The sequence below is a fragment of the Rhipicephalus microplus genome, chromosome 1, assembly GCF_043290135.1.
Source record: "Rhipicephalus microplus isolate Deutch F79 chromosome 1, USDA_Rmic, whole genome shotgun sequence".
In the NCBI taxonomy this organism is placed as follows: domain Eukaryota; kingdom Metazoa; phylum Arthropoda; class Arachnida; order Ixodida; family Ixodidae; genus Rhipicephalus; species Rhipicephalus microplus.
Genome location: NC_134700.1, coordinates 226007293 through 226028484, shown reverse-complemented (window position 1 = coordinate 226028484; position 21192 = coordinate 226007293). Strand labels below are relative to the sequence as shown.

Below are 21192 nucleotides of genomic sequence, written 5' to 3'. Positions count from 1 at the left end.
ACTGCAGTGTGTTCCAAGTAGGTAACCAAAATGAAATCAGATCACTTTATTGTAGAGTTTTGCTGGAAACCGGGCCCGCAAGATGCCGGGATTCTAGCCTTGTGCAAATATTCGAATGCTTTGAATATTCGAACAAATAGTAGGGTAACCAAATTCACTTCTATGCGAGTTTAAATTATTGAAAATTTCGAGGTATTCACAATCAACAAATAGGTGTATACAAGTCCACATGTAACCGCCTGTAAAGGGGGTTTCACTGCAGTGTAGGAGTGCTAAGCCGTGAAAGCACTTATCTTGAGGAAATGCACACTGCCGCAAAGCCCCCTGCAACACTTTTTGAGCATGGTCTGGAAATACTGCCGATTAGTAGTCGAGGCTACCGAGGACACGTGAGCTAAATATTATAGCGCAGCATGCGGCCTACAATTCGCCATAAGTTCTCAGTCAGCTAAAAATTGCTCTTTTCTTTCAGCAAATAATGCCACAGACTCAAAAATCACTTGTCACAGCCATTGTATCAGTCATGGGCTGATTTGAGCATGGTGCACTCTGTCGTTACTGGGGCTGCAACTGTCTACGCATATGTGCGCAATCGCATTGAAAAGTCGCGTATTCAAAGAAAAAAAAAAGACAGAGAGAGAGAAAGTGATCCAGGTCATGAGGCGCGTGTGATGTAATTTCTTTTCCTGTGCCATCCCTCCCTGCTTAGCTTCCAGCTCTTTCGTCGGGACGTGAAGAAAGAATGCGATCACAGTGTGCAACAAATTTTCGCGGCGCTGAATTCGTCAGGCAATAAGTTTCCTTGGTGAATTTATTCTATGGTTACTTGAAAAAGGGTTGCAGGGCCACTTTAATGAATGTATTACCCTCCAGTCAATTCCTTTTATTAAGCCTAATGGGGGAAGTGGCTTTCGTATCACGAAAAAAAGGCAAAAAAAAGGATCTTTCAAAAATCAAGTTTTGGTTTCTGGAACCCTTTTTCTATCCGATTCCAAAATATCTACTCCGAAAACCATGCGCAAGTGTATCGTGAAATACCTTTCACCGTCATAAATAGAGAAAATGTTTCTGGAAACCGCTAGAATACAGCGATAATCAAAAAATTATAGCTTCGCAATGGTGCAGCTGGGAGTCGGCTTCTTGGGCTCATTTGAAAAAGCATTTTTCGTGTTCAAATTTCCCGCCTCAGCTAGCTCCTCCCTTTCAAATCAAGCACACAAAAAACAAATATTTGAAGGTCATTTCGAGGCCCTTGATTGGCTGTGGCCGCCATGTAGCCCCAGTTCACCTCACCATTGGCCCAAAGCTTATTCCGGCAGATTGTCTGCAGCTTGTGTGTCGCGAGGACATGGCCGTCAGAAATTTCTACTTTGTGATGTGTTCACGGCTCGACGTCCACTTGGGATATACCGTGTTTACTCGCATAATCCTCGCACTTTTTTTTGGTGGAAAACCGATGCAAAGTTGGGGGGTGCAAGAATTATGCAGGGGAAACTTTCCACGAAAACGTACAGAGCGAAAAAAAAAAAAAAAGTGGCTGCAAATTGGGATTCTCACACCAGCAACTAACAGCAAGCTTTGAGAAGTACTACTTAAAACTTACCCTCAAAAATAAAAGCAGAGATTCAACATAAGGCATGATTTATTTGAGACACAAAAAGTGCTAGCAAATAGTCGAGAATTAGAATGCCATATGCTAATTTTGTGGGCGTTGCGGGCGTAGCGGTAGCGTTTGTCACTCAACAGGGGCCCTCAAAAGGTAAGAGTAGGATGTTAGTATTTGTCTAATGGCTATTTAACAGAATAGTCTACAGTTTTCTTCTGAAGAAATAAAGTTTACTATCAATCCCCGTCTTAAGTACACGGCAGGCCCAACGTGTGTTGGTGGCTTTCAGCTGCCGTCATCCATTAGCGAACACAAAATTCGTCGACTCCGAAGGGCCTACCGGCGGCCCTGTTGCCGTTGTTTAGTACACGATTAATCACTTTAAAATTCAAAGCAGCCATGTAACTTCAGTATCGCCCTATAATGTGACCAGATTACCGACACATTATACAAAACACACCGCAATGCGCACTTGCCGCTTTGGCTTGGATTGGATTGAATCTCCATGCAATAATAGTAGGCTTCATGCTTAAGAGATGGCACGCGCTATCATCATCAATGGCTGGGATGAGCAGACGACATTATTGCGGCAATTTTCGGGGGTGCGATAATTACTCTAGGAAAAAAAATCATATTTTTGTTGGGCGATGTGAAGAGCGTGAGAATTACGTGAGTGCGAGGATTATGTGAGCGAATACGGTAATTACGCTTTAGTTAGGAGCTGTAAGTGGATGCTTGACCAGATTACTACGAGCGGGCATGTGGTCTACGAGCGCAGCCGTCATGGGAGTCATCTTTAGGCCAAACTCTGCTGACAGTGAGACTAACTTCGCAGGCAAGAACGACCCACTAGCGCACTCATGACAATGTGCTTCTTCGCAAGCAATGATGCACACCACTCGCTAGCTCCTTGGAACTGCGGACGGGCATTTTACGCATCGGCAGCGGACTCCACAGTCGAGCTCGTCAACCCCACTCCCTTCACTGCCAAGCATTGCTCGGAACAGCGGCTAGCACTTTTGCACTTCGGCACTCTAAAATTCGATACCAAGCACAGTGCACGCCGATTTTTTTTTTCATCATAGGTACCTACTTCGTGCATCGTCACCGAACGCCGCCGCCTAGTGCATCACACGCCAGCTGCACTGTCCACGCAGCCGCGAACTTCACGGTCATATGGATACCTGCCAAGAAGCTTTTGTGGTGCGATTTAGATGTGCTTAGAGCCATGCTGGGTATTGCCGCGAGCATCTATGAATGTTTTGAGATAATGAAAGCCTCGTAGATTAGCGTTCCCGCGACCGGCTGTATGATGATGCGTTTCACGGCTAGAGTGGCAAAAGAGTATGTATGAAACAGGGGTACGAATGTTTATATGTCCGACTCGCATTTAAATAAGCTGCTAAAAAATTCCTGTGCTACCAGTTTTTTTTTTTTCATAACTGTTCTTTACTTGGAAAGAAAGAATAGGCTGTCATGGTGTGAGTCATCTTACAGATGCAATAAACTTCTCTCTGTATCAAATATGTTCAGTGATTTTCTGTAATCAAGAAGTACATAATTTCGCTAATGACAGCTTAAACACAAGAAATGTGTAATCATGTCAGTATATGGCCTTATTCAATTGCAATCTATTTTGTCATGCATATTACATCACTTTTTTGTGCCGAGAACTTGGTTTCAAATCCATACTTGTTCATTGTAGATCAAAAGAAAGGAGGTTATGAAAAAAAAAAAAGGCAACAAAGGGGCACTGGGCAGAAATCAAATATCACAAGACAAACCTAAGATCAAATTTTTTAGGTGTTTTAGTGACGTAAAGAGAAGGTGAAACATTAAACGCAGTTTTCTCAATGCTGTTCTTTTTGGCTACTCGCAAGTGCCACACAATGAACCAGATCAGTGTGATGGAATAACACCGCTTTTTCGTTACCTGCACGCAAAAAGGGATAGGAACTTGTTGGAACGCAGCCGAAAATTTATCAATATTTGCAAGAAAAAATGTACTTTCTGGGCTTCGGCTACGGTACAGCGTTAAATATAGCGGCTGTCCCGCTGCACGAGAGTTCGATGTACGGGTGCACCGGTCCCATACTTTAGCATGGGAAGATCAAGAGGATTTCTCAGCTGTTCGATATATAGCCGATAATTCGATATATCCTAGTTTGATATATCCAGGATCGACTGTATCAAGGTTTGAGTGTACAGGTATTGATGAGTGGTCAACGTTATGATTTTTTTCATGTGCAGCTCAGCCAGCAGGAAGAGCTCGAGAGGTTTCATGCACGTGTCCACATTCTCAGAGGTTTTCTTGTTGCCTGCGCAGGTTGTGCAGGAGAAGCGAAGAATAGAACGTGATCGCAGCCTCAGCCCTGCATGCGTGCGTCGACGGGTGGAGGCCCTGCAACTGGATGGCTGTCAGGTGGAGCTCCTGGGACTGGACTTCACACTTCCAGGTGGCGGCCAGATAGAGCTGCGGCGAGGGGGAGCCCAGATGGGAGTCACTGTGCACAACCTGGACCAGTACCTGGTCCTGGCCGTTCACTGGGCAGCCCTAGAGGGTGTGCGCCGACAGATGGAGGCCTTCCGCGAGGGATTTGAGGCAGTCTTCCCCCTGGCACAGCTCACTCTCTTCTATGCTGACGAGGTCAGCCTCATCTTTCCATTAGTGGCTTGTTGGGTAACGTGTTGCCATGGCAGCCGCATTTCAAAAGGACAGATTGCAAGATCAATGTTTCTGTGCATTTCTGCTTTGCTTACATGCTACAAATGTCTTCTACTTTGAGCACTGCTATGGCTGTGTGGCGCCGCCACTTTTAGCAATACTCTCACCGGAAGGGGTGCGAATTGACGGGAGGTCACACTGTTGATTTTGTGGAACAGAAAGCCTGAATATGGAAGACAAGCTAGAGTTGCAGCTAAGCTGTTTAAACATTGTTTGACATGTGCCAAACAAAAACGGTCTCCCGTAAAAGGCCAGTAAGTAGGCTTTTTTTTTTTTTTGTTCGATCGGATGTGTATTATGTTATATTGATTGGAAATTTTCTGAAAAACTAGGTAAAGACAGTGCTTTGCTTTTTGAAGACTAAGCCTCCTGAAATTCTTCATTCAAACATGCGCCACTGTTTAAGAAGAGATAACAGCAAGTGTGCTACATCCAGAAAAAGAGGAGGAAGACGAAACTTGTAGAGGAAGCACCAAGAATTTGGTGAAAGAAGCTCTGGTGTACTTGGGAAACAGAGAAGTCCTTTGTTACCCAGCTGAGTGTTGTGCGGGTAAAGAGAGCTTGAACGCAGCAACTTGGCTCATGACCACTGCAGTCCTAAGTGCACAAGTGAAGCGAAGGGTTACTGCATTTTTCAAAACGCGTAACATTAGCAGGAATTCAAATGAGCAGCATTGCAAACAAAAGGGTTCTAATTTCAAAGCATAACAATATCAGGTCAGCTAACTTTCACTTTAACAAACTTTTTTGTGGGGTCCCTTTAAGTTTGCTCAAGTCAAGTTTCACTGTACTGTGGAACCCCAATTTGCGACTTTCAGGAGACCACGCAATACCAACGTGTAATCCGGGCATCGTGTAATAAGAAAACTAGGATTATAGGCAGTGACACTCAACCTTGGCCAAAAAATGGGTATATGCATGACTCAGCCCACGGCACAATGTTGCACATCTGAAAGGAAGGTAGGTTTAATTATTCTTGCCAGTGGCAGCTAATGGCAGCATTATTTAGTTGAAAGAGGTGTGAGCGAATCTTTATCCTCAGCCTCTAAAAAAAAATCGAATCCAACGCACCTCTTTCTACTGATAGTCTGAAAATTGCCTGCGCTTGAAAATCAATTTGCGACTTTCAGGAGACCACGCAATACCAACGTGTAATGCGGGCATCGTGTAATAAGAAAACTAGGATTATAGGCAGTGACACTCAACCTTGGCCAAAAAATGGGTATATGCATGACTCAGCCCACGGCACAATGTTGCACATCTGAAAGGAAGGTAGGTTAAATTATTCTTGCCAGTGGCAGCTAATGGCAGCATTATTTAGTTAAAAGAGGTGTGAGCGAATCTTTATTCTCAGCCTCTAAAAAAAAAAATCGAATCCAACGCACCTCTTTCTACTGATAGTCTGAAAATTGCCTGCGCTTGAAAATCAATTTGCGACTTTCAGGAGACCACGCAATACCAACGTGTAATCCGGGCATCGTGTAATAAGAAAACTAGGATTATAGGCAGTGACACTCAACCTTGGCCAAAAAATGGGTATATGCATGACTCAGCCCACGGCACAATGTTGCACATCTGAAAGGAAGGTAGGTTAAATTATTCTTGCCAGTGGCAGCTAATGGCAGCATTATTTAGTTAAAAGAGGTGTGAGCGAATCTTTATTCTCAGCCTCTAAAAAAAAAAATCGAATCCAACGCACCTCTTTCTACTGATAGTCTGAAAATTGCCTGCGCTTGAAAACGAAACCGAAACCGCATTGCCAATAGCCTCCCTTCAGAAGAGTCATACTGTCATCGCTATCACGTAATGGCAACAGACCACGAGTTTGCGTTAGATGCCTTCGTGCGCGACTGAGCTCTGCGCGGCATAACTTGTTGGCTTGTGAAGTGCAACGAGTGAGGTCCCGCTGTTGTGAGGTTCCGTTCATCACCAAAGAACGCCAGAAGAGCGAGGAACGTCAACAGGCCGAAAATACAAAACAAGCGCAAGCTCGGGTCGCGCGTGTCCACCAACGCTGTGGCTTGCCGTTTCTTGCTGCTTCGTCGTCGTTCGCATAGTTCCCTACATCTGCTATAGTTGCAAATGTATTGACTCATAAAAATAATCGTTCCAGCGTAAAGGTGATAGATGTGGCAGAGGTGGGCGCTCAGTTAATGCTGTTTTGTACCTGCAACTTTGGCAGGAAGTTTAAAAAATTGGACGGCGAAAATTTTTAGCATCTTAAATTCAGGTGTTCTTATATTTGATGTCTACGAGGCAGATTTGGAACTGGATTTGAAGGGGGCACGTTCCTACCCACACATCAGTTGGGCTTCCACAGAAGTTGAGAGGAAGAGGAACTGAGGAAATAGCATATTGACTTTTCATGCGTAAAGTATGAGCAACTTTCTGGTTGTATCGAATTATGTACTTAAAGGGACACTAAAGGCAGCTACTAAATCGACGTTAATTGTTGAAATGGCAGTTCAGAAGCCTCGTAGTGTTACTTTTGTGCCAAGGAATTGCTCATTTTGAAATGAAACTATGTTTTAGTGGTCCGCATCGGGTTAGCGCACTACTTCAAATTACCCACCCAAATGGAATATCTCACGTCATTGTTGCATTGCACAACGTTGGCCAGCTTTACTGTGCGCTCGCGGACACTAGTAGCAGCAGAACAAAAGCAGCGGGAGCCAGAGCAGCAACAATGGCAATTCAACAGTTTCCTACCATTCGGTCAAAGATGCAGACGTTATTGGTTCATTTGGGTCCAGCTAGATAGCACGACCTGTCCAGTTTAACCATGCGAAAATTGAACTTTTGGAACCACTCGCACCATTCCCCATAGTAGCATCCAACATTGAACTTTTGGAACCACTCGCACCATTCCCCATAGTAGCATCCAACAGTTCTTTTTTTCCATGAATGGAACAGAAACGAACAAACAGCGTTTTATTACGTCTCTTGATGCACAAAAGGTTCTTTATTTAGTGCAGATAGTTCGATTACTAGTGATTAATTGTAGGCAGTACGTCTGACGGTCATTGGGATCATTTTGAGAATTTCCTACTGCGGTGCATGTATTTTGTGCATTTACTTGAATCGCTCGTTAAGTAGGACACTGCTGTTGATAATATTGTCGATTTAGACTTTGTCATACATTGAGCTCTCACTGTGATTTAGCTTTGCATGCGTGTCTATTCTAGAATGCACAACCGAGTTGATTTATTAGAGGCATCTATGGCACGAGGGTAGTTGTGGATCGTAAATGAAAGCAGCTATACAGAGGTGCTCTATCTGACCTGTTTGCTTACAGCTGGAACAGCTCTTCTGTGGCAGCGGTCCCAGCCTGTGGGATGTGAAGAGCCTGATGGAGTGCTGCCGGCCGGACCATGGCTACACTCACGACAGCCGTGCCATCAAATTTCTCTTCGAGATCCTCAGCAGCTACAGACCCGAGGAACAAAGGGCGTTCCTCCAATTTGTTACCGGATCTCCTAGGCTACCTGTTGGAGGTGAGAGCTGTAGTCTTTGTACATAGTATTGGCAACGCTACAGGTTTCACAGGGCATTGGTGATTTTTTGCATTGGTGATCATACTGGTACTTGTTACTGCGCATTTATGCGTTGGTAATTAAAGGACAAAACCGTTTTGTCATGCAACACTTGGTAGCCCCTTTCTAATCAGTACGCTTTTCCACATGACACCAGTGTACTTTGGCAAAAGTGACATGAATGTATGTCACCACCTTTACTCAGGTTTTGTTTAAAAGTTACTTATAATTTCTCGTAAAGCTTGGTTATATAAAATGTTCGTAAAAAGCACTTTGTAGATGTCCCACTGTGAATCCCCTCTGGCTATGCCAATGTGTATGAACGCATTACTTAATGGATAATGGATGGAGAGGGGAAAAAAAAAAGCACCAGCACTGTTCTGGCTCTCCAAGTGTGGAAATAAGGCAGTTACCGAGGCGACGGAGAAACCTCTGCACCGGCGCCACTCCCTTAAAGGCTGGCACGCGCTCCGTATGGCATGTGTGATCGCATCGTGCTTTCAGCTTTATGTTGGGATAGCGTCGTTATTGCGTCTGCTGCCTCCTGTGTGTATTTTGTGAATTTGTTTTATAGCTTTATGATGAGAGCTTTCGGTGTTTCCTGCCAGTGAACGAACTTAGATAAGCTCAGAAGGCGTTTGTTGTCATTGATCTCCTGGCCGCGAACGCTGCTGCCTCCTGTGTGTATTTTGTGAATTTGTTTTATAGCTTTATGATGAGAGCTTTCGGTGTTTCCTGCCAGTGAACGAACTTAGGTAAGCTCAGAAGGCGTTTGTTGTCATTGATCTCCTGGCCGCGAACGCAAACTTGTATTTGGAGTGTGCATCTTTTGGATTTCAGGATTCAAAAGCTTGAGTCCACCGCTGACCATTGTGCGGAAGACTTTTGAGCCAAACGAGAATCCCGACGATTATCTGCCCTCTGTGATGACCTGTGTCAACTACCTGAAGCTGCCAGACTACTCGGACGTTAAAGTGATGCGCGAGCGACTGCACATCGCATCCAGCGAAGGCCAGCACTCGTTTCATCTCTCCTGAGGGGCACTGCTTAGTGCCCGTTGCCCTACCGGGACATTGTGGGGGGACGACCAGGAGAGAAGGTGTGACGGTGGAAAAACAACATTGGAGACCCCCCATCATCGAGGCTCTGGACACTGTGCTTGCTACGCTCCCCTACACCTCCATTTTTGTACGTTTATTTGCCGCCCAAGCATTCATTACAATGTCGATGTGCGCCTTGGTGTGCAGTGTTTCTCTTATCCTGTACGCCCAGTGGGAAAAAAGCACCTCCCCTTCTTCGGGGAGTGGAGGATAGCCATAGAGGCTATTGGGTCATTGCTGAAGATAACGCAGCGCACGTGAGCTGCATGATGTCTATTCTTCACAATTACCTGTATTCTGCTACATATCTGAGAACATTTTTTTTTAGCTTTACCCCACCCCTTATCTTCTTGCTTGTTTTGTTCAGGTTGTTGAGCTGTTACTGTTCATACGTAGCATTTCAGTGGCCACTTGCCTTTACCTTTTGTTTTTAGTTGATTGAGCAAAGAAAAAAAAGTTTAGTCTTGTTTTTTTTTTACGTGTGGAGGTTGTTGCCTCTCAAAAAGCTTGAAAGGAATGCATGTGTCACTGCAAAACTTTGCAGTGGCATCTGCTTGTGCCAAGGCGTACTGTGGTGGCTTTCATTTGTCAGGCATCAACATTTGTGCAACTCATTGTTTCATTACCTTTTATTTTTTATGCTGTAAAGAATGTGGCAAGTTTTTGCTTCCCTTGTTGCACATCATCAAGCCTTGGTATTAGTGCCTTGGTTGTCTCTCTTCTGACACACTTTTTCGGTGGCCACGACTGCAAAATGGCCGTGTGGCTGTGGTGCATGCACTCCAAATCGAGCCGGCAGCGGTTGAAGATGAAGGTCATGTCGTAACAGCCAGAGAATAAGCATACTGCTATGGACAGTGGTTTGTGCCCGTGCGTGAGTGTGTTAAACCTGCTGCAATGTGCTCTTTTTTTGATGGTTGAGAGAGAGAGAATCGTGATGTTCCATGTTCCATTCGAGAAAAAAGGAGAACCCCGCACCCCCCTTTTTTCTTTTCTTTTTAATTAGCTGTAAGTTAATGGAGCACACAAAGGAAGCCTGTAAATGAGTTGGAACAATAAAAAGACACTTGAACTGTGATGCATCTGAAAGTCTCACAACCAGCAAGTGAAAAACCAACTTGCCCCAACAGATAGCATACTACACAAACCTTTCTCAGTTGAAAAGCACAAATTCCGCAACCCTCAAAGCTTCAGGGCTATGGCGGCCCTCTCTTGAGATTCCTTCGGGGGTCAATTGCGAGAGAGGAGCCGTTCTTTCTGCCGCGCTGGTGCACACGGTGTTTACACTGAACTTTGACTGGCGCAGGGACCGTGGGGCCTGCATTGGGGGCAACTTCGTGTCTTCTGCTGTACGATATGGGGGTGCCCTATTACGGGGACGGCTCAAAATTCGAACTGTCTGGGCACAAATTCACTTGGAGTTCGATTATTGAGCGAAGTTATTTCGAATATTCAAACCCATGACAAGGGTGTAAAAAAACATCGGCATGTTTTGGTGCACGAGGTAGTGTTCAGTATTTTTAAATACAGTGGACTCTTATTAAAGGAACCTGAAGGACCGGGAAAATCTGTTCCGTTTAACAGAAGCTCCATTCAGACAAATCATTCTCTGGAAGCTCTAATGTCGTTAACCTTACCATCATAGTTAACCTTACCATCATCAATATTAAAGAAAAAAATCAAGGTCAAAGTACCACTTTTAAATTATGCACCCAAATCTACGCATGTGGCGTCACGAATTTCAAAGTGTATTTATCGTATTTTGCTGTGACTGGCTCGACGAATTTTCCCGAAACTTGGTGTGTCAAGTCTCTGACTATTGGCAGACATTGTGCTTCATATTTAGCTATCGAGAGCTACGTAGGCCTTGGTAAACACTGTCAAAATTTACATCGCGGTGTTTGCTGCAGGAATTTGAAGGTGGCATAGCCACCCGCATCTTCTTTGTCCGTTTCTTCGATTACCAACAGTATTCTCGCGGCAAGCGCTGCAATTTTGGAATTGTGAAAGGGTAATTTGTTAATAATAGAAAAATTGTTTACCTCTTTGGTTTCCCTTTAGGCAGTCATGGAATATTGGCATTAATGCTAGTACTTTCCTATTCAAAATTTTATGGCCTTACGTGAATCCTAACACAGTACTCTCTCATTAAACTAAACATGAAGGAACCAGAAAAATAGGTTCCATTTACTGTGAGATGAACAGGGTGCAGAATCAAATTATGAAACTTTATTAAACAGCTTTGTTTCATTTTAGCAACTGTTCCGTTTTTCTGATTAACTGAGAGACTGCTGTAGCTTATAGGGCCCTTTTGCTTACCTAAAAGTTCAAAGGAAGTGAGTTTACCAGCCTGAATACATTCCTTTGGAACAATATTGAGATTATAATGCCCCAAGCTTCTTGATTCCAGGAGGGATGCTTGGGCATGTTAGCGATTTGTCTCAACTCTGAGAACATAGCATAAAAATAAAAAGAAACAATAGATGAGCCATGAGCCAGTGTCACCAAAGAAATGTGCACTGAAATCTGCAATCATCATAACTTTGCATCTGTTTGTGAAGGGTACATTTCAGCATTCACTCGCTTAACACTAAATGCAATCACTAGTTAGGGTTGTTAGTGCCTGATGGGTGTAAGGGTTACCGCCTCGCCTGTACAGTCAACCACTTTTATAAGACAGCTTTCCAGATATCCTTTCCAAAAGCCTGCATCTAACCCAGAAGATAACTTTTGTCTTCATAGTTAAGCAGAGAATTGGCTAAAATGATATGGTTTAATTGTTTATCTATATACAAGAAATGCCACTCGTTTTTTAGAAAATATATATGTATTGCATGCGAGATGCACACCAGTTCATAATGAAAACTGAACGTAATGATTAATCTGCATATAAGACTGTTTATCCAAACAAATTTCAGAAATGGGCTGTCTACATACATATGAGTGCAATCCTGCCAAGTTTTCTGTTTAAAATCTTGACAGACTGGCAATAGATACAGCAGAAAGGTGTTGCATGTTCATGTATTCTTTGGCTGTATAGTATAATCACAACAGTTTTCATCCAGATTTGTGATGCATGGAGTGTCAACTAAAAAACTTTAGACCATGCAGAACTTGCTGAAGGCTCTTTCTGCTGTATCCACAATATGCCAAATTCTTTACTGACCCATTTTGGTGCAATTGCTGCCCTTCTTTATCCAAACAAGCATAATGTGCCTTATAGTTGTTATTGTGGAGTTCGATAGCGAATTCCAGCTCCATGAACAGGCTAGCTAAGCATTTGCCACTTTCAGCTTTAACATCAAGTTAGTGTTAAGGTACTTGGTGAATGAGGTATGTGTTTGCTGGATAATTTCCTGATCATTAGTGGGTGGTGTAGAACTCAAAAGTCTAAATACTTTCTGTATCGGTTGGTTTGTGTAATGCTGAGGCGCGACATGCAAAGAGAATACTGAAATGCTGGTTACGCAGCACTTCTACCACTGTACACTTAAAGGGGATGACAATTTGTGCCACAGAGAAAGCTTGGTGTACGACGTCTAAAACGACAATACTATCGACAGCGGTGTTTTGCTTACCAAGACGTTAAGCTACATGTATCACATGACATGCGCCACGAGTGGGACATTTGCAAAAAGATCTCTATGATCTGAGAGCATCCAACTACAATTATTCACTAGTAATCAAACTAGCTGCAATAAATGAAGAACCTTCCGTGCATGTAGATACATAATAAAATGCTACTTGCCCCTTTCTGTTTGATTTATAGAAAAAAAAAGAACCGCCTGCCTTTACTATGGGAAATGGTGCAAGTAGTTGACAAGTTAGTTTTTGTGTTGTTAGGCTGGATAGGTAGTGCAATCTAGCAGCACCTATTTGAACCAAGCAAGCAAAGCATGGCCTCCGAGATCAAAGAAAATTGTTCAATAGGTGCTCTTGAGTGCAACTCCCGCTACTTTCGCTCTTCTGCTACTAGTGTCGGCTGCTGCGCAGTATAGGCGGGCAATAATGGCACGACAACAGTGACATAAGAAAGACCATTTTCAAGTGGGTGATTTGAAATGTGCTAATGCAAAGTAGACCATTTCAATCAAAACTTGTTATTTCAGAATAAGCGCTCCCTATGCACAAAAGTACCACTACGATGTTCCTGGACAGCTATTTCAACAATAAACATTGACTTAATATTTGCCTTGGGTATTTGTTTAAGAATGCATCGTCATTGTTTGGGTTATCTGACAGTAGTTGTACACAGTTCAGCTTCGATTCAGCATGATATAGTGTGAGGAGCCAAACAATTACAGGCATGCATCTACGGTGCAGAAACTCAGGAACGTGACTTTTAGCACAGGAATGCTGAAATATATGTACGAAATTATGCTGCCCCATTCAACTGCGCTACATTGAAGCTTTGCTAGTGATTTTACACAAAGTTCTTTTGGTTCGCATTTAAGTTGACTATACCCGATGGACGTGGCACAGCATAAACCTGCCACATACCAATGGTGAAAGAACAGGCCAACACCAAGCCGTACAGGTTGCTCAAACACGCTTTGTTGATATATACAATGAAAAATTACTGTCTCTTCACTGGCTATCGCTGGAAGAACTGCTAGAAGAGTCGGTGGACATGACCTCCACATCTTCATTCTCTTTGCTTTTAGCATCCATACCAACAGAGTTGTGGTTGCTGGAAATGGGTGGCTTGATGTCTCCTCCAATCTGCCATGAAAATGATTGCCCAAGAGGATTCTGGTCTGAAATGGACAAAACGGCAACAGTGTCATCCTTGATATTGAAACTTTTTTATTTGCACCAGTTGCTAGTTCTTTTTTGTCAATACCCCAGCATCTCAATATAACTATAATGTGACGAATTTCAATTTTTTTTTTTCACATTAGGCCACATTGGCTAAATATGATTGCCTAAATCTTGCCATGTCAAGACTCTGGCTCCCATAGAACACAATGTAATTCATTTTTACCGATATAGAATTATATCGTAACAAGCATCATAAAAAAATATATGTCAGCACAGCTATCTGGCTTGCCAAGCTTCTTATCACGGCAAGTTGATACTCTTAACATTGTGGAAGGATAACTTTGGTTTCCCTTTAGGACATCGGGATGAGGCAAACTGGAAACTGGGCTAGGCCAGATCCGTGTTGTGCAGGCTCACCGAGGTGGCGGGCAGCATTCAGGTCTCCCAAGCTCCCCTGTGGCTGAAGGGTAGGCCCTGTGAGAGGAAGGTCACTCAACCGACCGAGATAACCCTGTCGCATCTCTATATCCGTCGGGTACGGTCTTCGTGGGTCACCTAAAATGCAAAATGCAGAGGCCAGGAGATGGCATTGTGAAAACGCAGACGAAACTATAGTGTGCAAGTGAAACAATACACTAAGCTCACCTTGTTGCCAGTTGTGTGGTGCTGCCACAGCATTGCTGGCACTGATGCGATGGGCATATTTTATAAGCTCTTCTGAGGAAACTGCTCTGGCGTTTGCCTTCTCGATGCTCTGTAGTTTCTGCTTTGCCTGGTATATAGCCGTAGACTGAAATAGGCCATGAAATATTGACTGTGATACAAGAACTTGCATTGCACACGTACAGTGCAAGCTTGTGAACTTTTTGTTTATTGCGGCTACAGATGACACACCCACCGCAGTTGCTGAATGGCTGTGGCATTGCACCGTTAACCACAAGGGCACGAGTCGATTCTCAAACACAGTGGCTAGATTTCAATGGAAGCACAATGTCAATCTGCTTTGATTTTGTGCATGTTAATTAATCTATGGTGGTTAAAATATAATCTGGAGCCTCGCACTATAGTGTGCCTCATAACCATGGTGTGGTTTTAGAATGTAAAGTACCGCAATCCAATTTATTCTAAAATTAATCATGTGAAATTAATTACATGTGCATTTTAAATTATGCAGTGAATGCATCAGTTACAGTTTCATTAATATTTTTGTTGCTGTTGGCACTATTTCAAAAATTTCAGCATTGTGACATCCAAAGCTTGTATGGACACTTTGCAAGCTTTCTGGGTTTTATGAGATGATGAGCAAGTCACACTATCAACTGTTACTATTTACTGAAGTTTACTTCAGATTTCAGGAATCGCCCCATAAAAATAATTTTGTGCAATAATCATCAAATAATTGGGCACGTGCCCCTGCAATACCAAGAAAAAGCAGAATAACTAATGGCTACATTAATTATCAGCCATCCTTCTATTATATTTCTTGTTCTTTTATTTACATTTTTCAACTAATCCTCTTTTCTTCTTTCCTCACCTTTCTATTACCTTCCCCAGTGCAGAGTAGCGAAGCGATTTTTTTTTTTTCTGATTAATATCCCTGCCTTTTGTGAAACCTTTGGGTATCTCTCTTTCTCTCATTTACATTTCTGTACTGTACCTTGCAAAGTTGCATTGCCCAGGCAGTAGGACAAAAGCTAATAGCACGAAGCGTGCACACCAATGATTTATTTTATGCGCGGGTTTTTCGAACAAAAAAGAGCTCTACTGACAGTAGCACCCTGTATCACTTGTTTCCGTCTGCAATCAATATTACAGCTTGAAAAACTGCATAACGCCAAACCAATAAGACAAAACGCAGCACCACAAAAATACGGCCTAGCACATAAATTGGCCGCAATACTGAAGTCACAAACACAGTTGAAAGCACAGTATACCGGAAAAAAGAAAGAACAGATGAAGTTAAATCTAGCGACATAGCTGCTTCAAGTGAGCGTGCCCGTTTTTCAGGAGAAAGCTAACGAAAAAAAAAAACAAAGAGCAATTGAAGAAAAGGCGATGTTATATGGCAGAAAAGCTGCACCTCACACACTCGGACTATGTTATATTCCTGCAGCACCCGGCGTAAAGGTTGGGAAACACAAAGCACATGCATTTCTTTTTACTTCGCTTTATGCGCTGTGCACACGTTCGGTTTCGCCGTGGTAGTGGAGTGCGAACAGTCACCACCTCCTTACACAAGAAAGTTTTGATTTTTTTCTCATCCCGTGCGTCGTTCTCAGATGTTGAACGACATTTGAGAGAAACGTACCAGCAAATGTTCCGCTTCCTTCAGCTGCCATTGAAGCAAGTGGATGTCGTGGTCTTGCTTTTCCACCTCCTCTTGGAGGCTGTTTATCGTTTTCTGGACTTCTGCCTGTCCTGCAGCTGCAACGAGAATCCGTGAAAACTTCCAACGCGCGAACGCTACACACGATTTCGCGCCGGTATATGATGAACTGACCGATCACCAGGGTCTGTTTGAGCTCTTCGTCCTTAGCAACTAGCAATTCGGCAAGCTGGCCATGTTCCGCTGCTGACAGTCGCTGGTTCTTCGGAGCAATGATGTTCTCAAACAGCTCCCTACGAGAAAAATTAGCGCATTTTCGGGAAATGGAAACGCGAGTAGCGCTGACGAAGCACCGGAGGGAAAACGATGCGAAGTCAGCAAAGCACAGGAAGACATCGGCCTTTAAGATGTAGCGGCACAAGAGCTTATGCCTCTGTAAAAGCGTACTTGAAAACTTTTCAGTCACTTACTTAGCAATGATTTCGATGTCATCGACTAGCCGGAGCAACTGCTCGCGCGTGCTCTGCGGAGCTGCCATGTTTGATGCGAATGGAAACCGAAAAGGAAATAAATGTAGAACACAAAACTGGTGAGCGTTTACGTTACTAAACAGTCGCTGAAACAAAATTATTTATTTTTTTCACAAGTAACTTTAAAATGCCATACAAACATCACTGCGTGTAAGTAAGTAAACATTGTTTGTAGTACGAGCATCAAGCAAAACAGACGCTGTATAGATGGCTGAAACCATGACCTACTACACTCCTGACCTGTTCAGATAGCGGGGTTCCTATGGGAGCGCGTGTCCCCGCTCTCGTTCAACCGCTCACCATTGGTGGCGCTACCTATAACCTGTTCGTCTGTTTCTTTACGGTTGTTTTGTAGGCGCTGGTATAAGAATGCCTGCATTCTGTAGTGAACTGGCGGCATATATGTGACTATTTCTTCCCATACATTGCTGGTTAAGCAAGGTGTTCAGAGCGCTTGAGTATTTATAGCACACTGGTTGACAAACGTGGGAACCCGTAGATTTACACGATGTAGGGCAGCCTATGCGTGGTAGCGTGCATTTTATTGCAAAAAAAATTCTGAATGTCTTTTAGTATTATTATTTCTGAATAATTCTAAATTTTGGATCATAAATACGCACTACGAGTGCTTTGTTGGTCAAAATTTGACCACAAAGAGTGAAGATGACGTCAGCGAGCAGGTGCTGACTAGCGCCACGCCGCTCGTAGGTGACGGCCCTAGCGGCAGAAGGTATGAACTAGAACGTGGGCGCTGGAAGAGGTGCTCTCTGGGCAGGTCAGGAGTGTAGTAGGTCATGGCTGAAACCGTTAATTTTGCGACTCTCGAGATTGCGAGAGAAGCTAGTCCGCGTACAAACATGTGAAGGACAAAAATAAGACGTTTACGTACGTTTTGAGAAAGTTTAAGAAAAGAAACTGATTTGGCCTTGTTGGTCGCAACAGATGTGGCCGTCATGAGTAGTGGCCTCCGCTACCAGGTTCCCGCGGCGGCGCCAAGCTTTGACAGCTTCAAGAAGAAGGATTACAGGTGCGTAAGCCGCTAAGCGTGCACCTTGATACGCTAGCAAAACGTTTGCTCCGCTGTTGCACCGACCAACTGACAAACTCTCTTAGGGCATCGAGTTCGGATCATGCAAAGCGTCGGGATGATCGGGAGGACAGACCCTCGCAGAGCAACTTCAGGCGACCATTGCCTGACATGTCGGAAAGTTTTATGGCTAGGTATGTTCCTTCAGCTGCAAGGTTCTTCGTCAGATTCGCCGCCGTACTGTCGCGAGGCAAGCATGTGACATGTTTCTTATTGTCATTCCCACTCCCTCTATTGTTTTTCTCGCCTCATTTCAGGAGGAGACAGGAACGGGAGAAAATAGGCGCCCAGGGTGTGCGCAGTTTGTGGGGAGAGTCTCCAGACAGGCCACCCCAGTAAGCAGCAGCGCATTCTCGTTCTACTTGTGTGTACTTAATCATTGAGCTATAAAACATGAAGTGCGTCATAACACCTCACTAAGGCTTGTGACATCTACTAAACTGTGCCGGAATGAGCCTTGGAGTACGATTAGAAAATACGTTCTTTTAAAGCTGACTGGCTGTTCTAATTCTTATTTCACAATATTGCAGTTCAGATGAAGAACAAAGCAGCAAAAAGAAGGCAAGCACAGAATCGTCCGATGCCCAGAAAAGTAAGTTTGACATAGAAAATTGATTTTGTTCTACGAGTACTGGAATTCAACTTCGAAGACTTTCAACCCTGCAAATGAACTTCAGGTGAGATGCTTGGCATTTTCGTTGCAGAAAGCAAATCGAAGAAACGTAAGCACAAGCACAGCAAGGAGTCCTCTTCACACAAAAGCAAAAAGCGCAAAAAAGAAAAGAAGAAGCACAAAAAGAAAGAATCCAAGAAAAAGGCGAAGAAACACCACCATCGGCGCAAGAGCAGCTCCTCCAGTTCATCCAGTACTTCAGAGTCTGAACAATCGGACACTGAGAAGGGCAAGGCTGGCAACAGCGAGTTTGAGATGTGGGTTGACAAACGAAGTGAGTATCAGAAAAGGGAAGGTTGTGTGCCCTGGTGCATGCATCCTCTGGTCCTTCTGTGTTGGCACCTAGCCAGAAAATGTAAAGTTGGGCAAGTTGCAGTCGCCTGTTGATGGCAGCCTTCATGCAAAGAATATTTGTAATTAGATACATACAAAAGCAGAGGCTGTTTTTATAAAGGACTATAGTAAGAGCTATTAATGGTATGAACACATCACTACCTGAAATGACAGTAACAGTATAGTGTTGCTTCCAACGAAAAACTATGTGGTTAGCAGCACTAAAGCTCCTTCAGCAGACGTGATGCAGGGTTTTTTTAGAGGCGCAGCACTTTTGAGATGTTTCTTAGCTCCCATAATTTTTTGTTTGTAACCTGAAACCTCATGCCTGATAACCACCCAAAAAGTGAAAACACTTGTTGCAGTAGTTCGTCCTATTATGCAGACAGAGTGTAGTTATATCTGGGCTGTGCTGTGCTGCACCAGTAGGTAGTGCACAAACTTTTTTGGGTCTTGGAATGTTTATCAAGTTTCCTTGTCTACAACATAATGGCACAGCCTAAAACTAGCTTTGCATGTAAATTTTATTACCTATTGCTCTTGTCATTCAGTGAGATATATAGTGTGTTTTGGCATAGATTACAAGCTTGTTTCAAGTGCTTGTTGCCTTGTATATCTGACTAAAATTGCTGAAAATTCTGAGCTACACGTCTCTTCCGCCCTTTAGGAGAAAACAATTTTGATGATGATGACGAAATAATCGGCCCCCTTCCAAAGCAGCACGTTCAACTGTCTGCTAAAGAGTAAGTGAACTGTGCCCGATCTTGGCCTCTGCCAATGTCACATTTCTAACACGTGCAGAAGCAAATGACACGGCCTCTCTGTTTCCTTGCAGTTATGGCAAAGCTTTGCTGCCAGGAGAAGGTGCTGCAATGGCTGCGTACGTGGCAGAGGGAAAACGTATTCCAAGGAGAGGTGAAATTGGCCTCACGAGCAACGAGATTGAGTCATTTGAGTCTGTGGGATACGTCATGTCTGGCAGCAGGTACGTGATTGTAAGAAATGGGTGAATTCACGACACAGTAGCAGTTGCATTATTTATGGTTAGGACATCTTGAAACGGAAAGTGCCATACACCTGAATACGGCATGAAACTGTGAGTGAAAAACCACTCGTTAGCGAATTGGTGCTTGGGAACAATCTTGAGAATTTTAAAATTTATTAAAGGAATGTCATGTACTGATATTCCAGCAGCATCAGATTTCTATTGAATAGTTGTCTATATACCAAGTGTGGAATAGAAGGTTTGGGACGTAGTTCACACAGATTTGCCCTTGCGAAACCTTTTCCCCGTGAAACCTGACATTCAAATAAATGAAATAATGAAGTCGTACAAGACAAGCAGCACCTTCCTAACCAATGTGGATGCTCCTGGGATTACTTACAAACTTGACACACGATTTGAAAAACACTGCAGCTGATCTACTGTCAGTCAGTGAGTGTGAAATAACCAGGCGTAATGCACAACATTAGCGATGGAACCAGAAGCAAAACCTAAAGGGACTGGGATACGGCAGGAAAAAAAAACACACAAGAAGAAGACATCACGCATAACAAGAAACTCTCCTATGTCTCCAGGTTCTTTACTAAAATTACACTGCCGACTAGCCCAGTTATCCATCCTATTTCAAGGTCGGATTTCAAAAAATTTGTTATATTTGTATTTGCTTAGACAAACAGTTTAGAATTTTAGTTTAACCTCCACCATATGGTTTTCTTTATAGCACACTTGGCTTTAAGTTTTGATATAAGGATGGTTATTCTGTTATAAATTGTACAGAGTGTTATAGCAGTTTATTATAATTTTCGTTCTCACTCGCAACAGGCACCGCCGCATGGAGGCTGTGCGTCTGCGTAAGGAAAACCAGATCTACAGTGCCGACGAGAAGAGAGCTCTGGCCATGTTCAACAGGGAGGAGCGCCAAAAGAGGGAGACCAAGATTCTGTCCCAGTTCAAAGAAGTCATCAAGGCCAAGCTGCACAGCGATAGATGAAGAATAGCTGCACAGACAGCCTATTTCATGTGTACATCATTAGTTTGTGGGATGGAGGAAACTTTTCACTTGTGTAATAGAGAACTATAAGCATGTTATTGATATTTACCATAAACGTGCATGTTGGTTGTATGTGTGTATAATAAACTGCTATCATGCCTTGCGCACCATGAATGTGTCTAATGTGCGTCACCACTGCGTTTGCACCTCTCAAACCGCGCAGTCTGAGTTTTATTGCGACTACAATACACGCAGCTTTACATATTCAAAATATTTTTCAGTTTCTTTTTTTTCTCTTTGTTTTGAAGATGAGATGACACAGCTGCACGAACGGGAAATACATGAAACGTTCTGGCACTGGCAAAAAAATGTGTCCTTAACATTATATAACTTCGCGATACTTGCAAAGGAGAAACAAAAAAAAAAATGTAGCGTCTTACAACTTGTTGAGTGACCAGCTTGGTCGAAGTTCGGAAAGCCATGTTAGCAACAATGTATCTGTTTAGCTTTTTCGCGGCGACTGC

The 21192-nt window shown here is 43.4% G+C and overlaps 3 protein-coding genes across 9 annotated transcripts in view; 2 read left to right on the top strand and 1 right to left on the bottom strand.

Moving 5' to 3' along the window:
* The window catches only part of ctrip (E3 ubiquitin-protein ligase ctrip), a 125897-nt gene extending 115855 nt beyond the window's left edge, over positions 1 to 10042 (top strand). For all 7 annotated transcript variants that reach the window (XM_037412410.2, XM_037412408.2, XM_037412414.2 and 4 more), the window contains exons 34-36: positions 3933 to 4253; positions 7627 to 7825; positions 8705 to 10042. In XM_037412410.2, the coding sequence (XP_037268307.2) occupies positions 3933 to 4253; positions 7627 to 7825; positions 8705 to 8901 (717 nt within the window). In that variant the 3' untranslated portion in view covers positions 8902 to 10042. The remainder of the gene's footprint in view (positions 1 to 3932; positions 4254 to 7626; positions 7826 to 8704) is intronic.
* Positions 10043 to 13496: 3454 nt separating this feature from the next.
* Positions 13497 to 16671, bottom strand: MED4 (mediator complex subunit 4). The gene is made up of 6 exons (XM_037412416.2): positions 16522 to 16671; positions 16226 to 16344; positions 16034 to 16149; positions 14371 to 14515; positions 14143 to 14280; positions 13497 to 13721 (listed from the first exon to the last, which is right to left on the bottom strand). The coding sequence occupies exons 1-6, from the start codon at positions 16587 to 16589 to the stop codon at positions 13552 to 13554; spliced, it is 756 nt and encodes a 251-aa protein (XP_037268313.1). The 5' UTR covers positions 16590 to 16671; the 3' UTR covers positions 13497 to 13551.
* Positions 16672 to 17388: 717 nt separating this feature from the next.
* Positions 17389 to 20842, top strand: LOC119159601 (uncharacterized). The gene is made up of 9 exons (XM_037412415.2): positions 17389 to 17466; positions 17524 to 17608; positions 17695 to 17802; positions 17926 to 18003; positions 18199 to 18260; positions 18373 to 18615; positions 19342 to 19417; positions 19510 to 19659; positions 20500 to 20842. The coding sequence occupies exons 2-9, from the start codon at positions 17535 to 17537 to the stop codon at positions 20666 to 20668; spliced, it is 960 nt and encodes a 319-aa protein (XP_037268312.2). The 5' UTR covers positions 17389 to 17466; positions 17524 to 17534; the 3' UTR covers positions 20669 to 20842.
* Positions 20843 to 21192: the final 350 nt, after the last annotated feature.

Excerpts from the sequence above, each read along its gene's own strand:
- MED4 (XM_037412416.2), bottom strand. The coding sequence starts at position 16,589 with ATGGCAGCTCCGCAGAGCACGCGCGAGCAGTTGCTCCGGCTAGTCGAT. Across the intron at positions 14,281-14,370 it reads ACCACACAACTGGCAACAAG|GTGACCCACGAAGACCGTAC; the intron begins GTGAGCTTAGTG and ends TTTGCATTTTAG. Across the intron at positions 13,722-14,142 it reads GAATGCTGCCCGCCACCTCG|ACCAGAATCCTCTTGGGCAA; the intron begins GTGAGCCTGCAC and ends TGTCCATTTCAG.
- LOC119159601 (XM_037412415.2), top strand. The coding sequence starts at position 17,535 with ATGAGTAGTGGCCTCCGCTACCAGGTTCCCGCGGCGGCGCCAAGCTTT. Across the intron at positions 18,261-18,372 it reads ATCGTCCGATGCCCAGAAAA|AAAGCAAATCGAAGAAACGT; the intron begins GTAAGTTTGACA and ends TTTTCGTTGCAG. Across the intron at positions 19,418-19,509 it reads GTTCAACTGTCTGCTAAAGA|TTATGGCAAAGCTTTGCTGC; the intron begins GTAAGTGAACTG and ends GTTTCCTTGCAG.